At 70.3% G+C, this 6,260-nt stretch overlaps 1 protein-coding gene across 1 annotated transcript; it reads right to left on the bottom strand.

The window, feature by feature from the left end:
- Nucleotides 1–1,602: 1,602 nt before the first annotated feature.
- SGCA (sarcoglycan alpha) lies at nt 1,603–4,888 on the bottom strand. Its single transcript, XM_026041406.1, has 9 exons — nt 4,849–4,888; nt 4,435–4,563; nt 3,356–3,510; nt 3,189–3,261; nt 2,920–3,118; nt 2,628–2,790; nt 2,351–2,556; nt 2,117–2,143; nt 1,603–1,795 (listed from the first exon to the last, which is right to left on the bottom strand). The coding sequence occupies exons 1-9, from the start codon at nt 4,886–4,888 to the stop codon at nt 1,603–1,605; spliced, it is 1,185 nt and encodes a 394-aa protein (XP_025897191.1).
- Nucleotides 4,889–6,260: the final 1,372 nt, after the last annotated feature.

The following is a 6,260-nucleotide window of genomic DNA, read 5'->3' as shown; positions in this document are numbered from 1 at the left end:
GGGTCCCACCAAGCTGGTGTGGGGCAGGTCGGGGTGCCCAGGGTGCCCACCACCCATCTAGGGGGTCCCACCAAGCCGCTGTGGGGCCRGCTGGGGCCCCGGGGTGCCCCCCACTTTCACGTCTCTGCAGAGCTCTCCGTGTCCTGCCTGCCCAATACAGGGACTCGTTCAAACCCRCACCCCAGAGCAGCGCCCGCACCGGGGTACCCGCGGGCCCTGGGGCAGCACCGGCACCGTGGGCACACGAGCACCCCAAGAGGGGCGCATCAGGCACCCCGACACCCCCTCGGCACCTCCGCGTGCCCCCAGAGCTCCGTCCCGGCGCCGGTTTGCGCGCGCTCAATGCCGCCTTTCTCCTCGGGAAGCGCGGCAGCCGCGTTCCGGCCCGCTCAAAGGCTCCTCTTGTTTCTCCTCGGGGGCCCCGTGTTTTCATAACCCCCCACCCTGGCCGCCCGCCCCGGCCCCGCCGTCAAAGAGGCTCTTTCTTCGCCGGCGCGAGCGGCCGATGGGCTCGCAGGAGGCCGGGGAGCAGCCGGCTCGCGTGGTCGGGGCCGGGGGACCCCCCCATACGGTGCACCCACCTTGGGGAGGCAGCRCGGGCAAGAGGGATGGAGCCAAGGCACAACCCGCTGCGAGAGTCCAGCGGGATGCGCCGGGATGCGGAGCACACGGGCGAGCTCGGAGCAGGAGGGAGGAGGACGCCAGGTGAGCGGGGTTGGGGTCCCCTTTGCGCCCATGTTCCCCCCAAGCTGCAGCAACGGGGGGTGCCCGGGTTGAGGGTGTCCACGGGCAGCCCCCGCCGAGCTCGGGATGCGGCCGGTGGTGACACTCGTGACCGTCCCCTGTCACCCCATGCACCCCGCTTGGGATAGGGGTAAGAGTCCCTGCGTGGGGSCCCTCCTGGGAATTAGGGACACGGAGGAGGCAAATGGGGGTGCAGGGGAGGGGAGGTTGCTGCAAGGCAGGACCGTGAGCCCCAGGCTGGCTGTCCTGAGTGGTGGGACACGGCCCTGCCGCCGAGCACAGCCTGGGGACACACCTGYACCCCAGGGTGCCCCCAAAACCAGRGGGAACCCAGTGTGGGGAGCCCTAAGGGCCGATCCCCGGCCTGCAGTGGGGCTGCAGCAGAGCCCCCATCCTCCTCCGGCGGCAGCCGTGGGGCCGGGGCATCACTGCAGGTCCTGCCAGCCCCGGAGGGCACAGCCGGGCTCACRCGCAGCCGGGGCAGAGACCGGGCAAACTCAACGCAGTGCCGGGCAGCAGCGGGGGAGCCCAGGAGCAGCCCCCAGCCCCGCACGCAGCCCCCCGCAGCGGGGGGAAGAAGGGAGACGACACATTTCCTTGCTTAGGAGCAGCTTTACCAACGCACGGCCACCTCCCTGGGGACATTGCCAGGCCACCAGCACCACGAGCACATCTGCAGGAGGGACAGGAGCACCCAGAGAGCCCTTTACCTGGAGAGACAGGAGAACCGCTCAGCCTCCGTGCCCAAAAGGGCACCCACCCTATTTAAGGGTTTCCTTATGTCCATGCACATGCGATGGGAATGGGGCGCAGGCATCCTGCTCCCCTGCACCCATGGGTGCCCCCGCGGCGCGGGACTCACTGCTGGGGCGGCAGGAGCGGGCGGCGGGCGGCGTCGGGCGGCCCCCGCGCCGGCGGGGCGCGCTGGCCCGTGCGCACGTTGAACATGGGCAGCGTGGAGAGCGGCCGCGGCACGTCGGCGCGGGCGGCCGCCATGCGCCGCAGCTCCTCGGCGTCGCCGCGCACGCTGCGGTGATGCGCCAGCTGGATGCTGCGGGCAGCGGCGCCGTGAGCGCCCCGCACCGGCGCCCGGCACCCGCCCGGCCTCAGCGGCACCCCGGCCTCTTCGCCCGGGTGACGCCTCGGTGTCCCAGGACAGCACGTGTTGTCTTGGGGAGGACTCGGGCAGTTTTTGCACCCAGGAGTGGTGTTTCCCACCCCGGGGACCCCCGGGAGCCCCCATGGGAGTGGGGACGGAGCTGTCACCGTGCGCAATGTCCCTGTCACCGGAGTGGTCGAGGTCTCCCCTGTCCTCTGGTCCCCCTGTGCTGCTCGGCCCACCCACCACCAGCACAAGCCCCACCAGACTTACTCAGGCGTTTCCTTGTCCCGTTTCTGCCTACAAAACCAAGCAGAAAAGGTAAAAACAAAAAAAAAAAGAAAATAGAGCAGAAGGTGGAGGAGAGGTTGTCACCTCCACAGACCGGAGGAGGTGACAGGAGGACCGGCCAGGGCCAGGGGCACAGGGTTAACCCTGGCAGCCCCCGTCCCTTTGCGCTGCAGCAGCAAGTGGGGGGTTTGGGGGCCGTTTCGGTGCCCGACTCACAGTCCCTGGCGGCGGCAGCACATGAGGTGGCCCAGGAGCAGGCAGAGCAGCGCGGCCAGCAGCAGCGGCAGCAGCAGCGTGAGCAGGTAGCCGGCGAGCAGCGGGGCGGCGGGCGCCGCCGTGGGGGGCGCGAAATCGCCGCCCTCCTCCAGCACCCCCGAGCCCGGCACCGGCGCGGGCGCCGCGGAGCCCACGGGCACCTCGAGCTGCAAAACGGAGGTGGCACAAGGCGGAGGCGGGCTGGGCGTCGGGCGCCCGCGCCGCCCRCGGCTCTCACCAGGCTGAGGTTGCACCAGGCGATGCTGAAGCGYGGCGCGAAGGTGTCGTAGCAAGTGGCCACGGGCTGCTGGCCCAGGCGGCAGCGCAGGCGGCTCTGCGGGGACGCGGCCGCCACCAGGCACTGCGAGAAGGTGCCGTGCGACCCCACCGTCACGTACACCCTGGGGGCACGGCGGCCGTCACGGGGTGCCCGGCAGTGCCACCGTGCTGGTCCCCCAAGCCACTTTTCCCCCCCAGCTCGGGGTGCAGGTCCCGGGCGCGGAGCGCCGCGGCGGGCGCCTGGYCCCTACCCCTCCTTGCGGCCCTCGATGGGCAGCGGGACGCGGGCGCCGCGGTGCAGGGCCGAGGTGACGTTGACGATGGCGAGGTCGCGGCGCTCCCAGACGCCGCGCGCCGCCTCGGCGAAGCGGCGCCGCGTGGCCGCCGGCAGCAGCTCCTCCACGTCCCTGTCGGTCACCAGGAACTCGCCCTGGTACCGCGGCGGCCCGGCTGCGGCGGGAGGGTCGGCGTGGGGCACAGCGCCGGGCTGCAACCCCCCCGAGCCCCCTTCTGTCCTCACCTGGGGATGGCACCACGGTGACAATGACGCTCTGTGCCACCGTCTCGTAGGTGGCCCTGCTGTAGGCCAGCACCTGCGGTGACAAAGACCCCACGGTCCCCAGGTTCCCCTGTGCACGAGGCGGTGCGGGGTCCCCACCGCGGCATGCAGGGTCCCCCCGCACCCACCTCGATGCTGTGGGTGCCAGCGTCGGCGTCCGTGGGTGATCCGTACAGGTAGGCGGGCGCGGACGGGTGGCGCTGGGCGAAGCGCAGCCAGCGYGGCAGGTCCGGGCGGCCGCCCAGGTGTGCGTGGAAGGTGGTGGGGCCCACGGGGACGGCGGCTGGGCGGCCCAACACGGGGACACGGGGACACGGGGACATGGGAACACAGGGAGATGGGGACACAGAGAAGAACAGACACGGGGACACACAGACATGGAGACACAGGGAGACGGGGACACAGGTCGATGGGGACACAGGGAAGAACAGACACGGGGACACACAGACATGGGGACACAGGGAGATGGGGACACAGGGAGATGGGGACATGGGGACACACAGATATGGTGACACACAGACACGGGGACACAGGGAGATGGGGACACAGGGAGACACAGATACAGGGACACACAGACACGGGGACACAAATGGGGACACAGGGACACATAGACACAGGGACACAGACATGGGGACACAGGGAGATGGGGACACACAGACACACAGACACACAGACACAGGAACACAGGGAGATGGGGACACGGGGACACACACATGGGGACACAGGGAGACGGGGACATGGGGACACACAGATACAGGGACACACAGACATGGGGACACAGGAACACAGGGAGATGAGGACATGGGGACACACACATGGGGACACAGGGAGATGGGGACACGGGGACACACAGACACAGGGACACAAATGGGGACACAGGGACACATAGACACATGGACACATAAACACAGGGACACAGGAAGATGGGGACACAGGGAGATGGGGACACAGGGAGATGGGGACACAGGGAGACAGGGACACGGGGACACACAGATACAGGGACACACAGACACGGGGACACAGGGACACAGGGAGATGGGGACATGGGGACACACAGACACGGGGACACAGGGACACAGTGAGGCCCCGCAGCTGGCGGAGCCCCATCCTGCCAAGCCGCCCGCCTCCAGGTCGGGGTCCCGGTGCCCCAGGAGGAGGGCGCATCGCGGCGCAGGGGCGCGCGGACACCCGCGGCACTGGCCCTCACCGCTGTCCTCCTCGCGCGCGGCRACGAAGGCCTCCTCGAAGGGCTCCCGCTGCAGCTCGTGCACGAAGACGGCGCCGGTGGCGGCCGAGAGCCTGAGCTCGGGCAGGGAGGCGCCGCCGAGGGCGGGGGCTGCGGGGGGGCACGCGGCTAGAGCAGCCCCCCGATGCACTTTCCCCATTGACCCTCCCTGGGCCGAGCGGCGGGCGCTCCAGTCCCCTGCCCRTCCCCCTGGCGCGGGCGCTCCCCACGCACAAGGGCCCGGCTATATTTAGGAGGGGACGGGAGGGCAGCGAGATCCCTGCCAGCTCCCAACACCACGGCCTCGGCCACCTCCGGGTCCACCCTCCGTCCCTGTCCCGCTCCCCGGGCCCCCCGTCCCGCCTGGGGTGTCCCTTGGGGGTCCCAGGCACTCGCCTGGCAGCGCCCAGAGCCACAGCAGCGCCAGCACCTCCATGTTCGCCGGGCGGGAGCGGGGCCAGCGCCTGATTGACAGGGGCAGCGGTGGCACCGCGGGGACGGGGACGCGGGCGCGCGCGGCGGGACGTCCCGCGGGTACTGTCACCACCCCCCCGGGTGCCAGCGCCCTCCAAGGCACCAGCGGCCCCGGAGAGACAGGAGGCCACCGAGCCACCTCTGTGCCCCAAGGAGGACGTGGTGGGGGTGGCATCGTCCCCGCGTGTCCCCCCGCACGCTCAGCCGGGTGCCATGTGCAGGGCAGAGCGGGGCAAATGCAGCCGCTGTGGGTGACAAAGGGATGGGACACCTGGGGACGGGGCCAGCAGCCTTGTCACCCCCCGATCCAATCCAGCTGTGCCCTCGCTGCCGTATCCACCCCGCTGCTGTCCCCGTGCCAGCAGCATGGCACCGCCATGCACACGAATGTGCACCGCCATGCACACGCGTGTGCCCCGCCACGCACACGCGTGTGCCAGCGTGCGAGCGGGCACAAAGCGCCACGACGGTGACATGCGGGGGCGCAGGGCACCCGTGGGGCTGGACGGGGCCCCTCTGCGCCTGCTCGGCGTGGCCGGGGGGGCCGCGGCGGCGGAAGGGGCAGGGGAAGGGGGACGTCACCGCGTGGGGACGTCACGGCGCCGTCACGCACAAAGGGACGGGAAGCCGCTCGCTGCAGGGTCCTGCTGCCCCCAGCTGCTGCTGGTGGGGGGCTTGTCCCCCTGCAAAGGCGGGGAGGGGCAAGAAGCGGTGCAATGTCCCCCCCAGCCCCGGGGCGCTTTTGGGGGGGGCTGCAAGAGGAGGGCTCCTGCTGCGATGCCAAAGCTGTGGCTGGTCCCCCCGGGTGTCCCCAGCAGGCAGGACCCCCCCATGCACCCATGTGGTCTGTGGTCCCCCCGCCCCGTCCTGGCCCTGCCTCGGTCCCCCTGGGCAGGACATGCAGCACCACGTGCCGTCCCCCCCAGGAGGGGAGGCAGCGAAAAGGGGGGGCCATCACCCGGTGGGGACACGAGACATCCCGGTGTGGGGGGACAGTGGGTGCTGGGGCAGGGAAGGGTTAATGCTGAGGTGCCCCTGGGGACACTGGGCACTGGGGCAGCTTGAGGGGACACAGGGACAGGGGGACCAGGGACAGGGGGACATGGGGAGAGAGCCAGGAGGGTGCATGGAGATGGGTTTGGGGGGAACACGGGCCACATATGGGGACAGCTTGGGGGGACATAGGGACAGAGCAAGGACATGGATAGAAACCTGGGGGACGCAGTGGCAGGGCTGAGAGGACAGAGGGGCATAGGAGGGGGACAATAAGGGGTACAGCAGGACAAACCCAAGGTATACGGGGGGACACAGGGACAGGAAGCCTTTGGGGACAC

This window comes from Nothoprocta perdicaria, unplaced genomic scaffold (assembly GCF_003342845.1).
Source record: "Nothoprocta perdicaria isolate Ctin4 unplaced genomic scaffold, notPer1 scaffold_283, whole genome shotgun sequence".
Classification (NCBI taxonomy): domain Eukaryota; kingdom Metazoa; phylum Chordata; class Aves; order Tinamiformes; family Tinamidae; genus Nothoprocta; species Nothoprocta perdicaria.
This window is presented reverse-complemented; position numbering and strand designations above follow the sequence as displayed.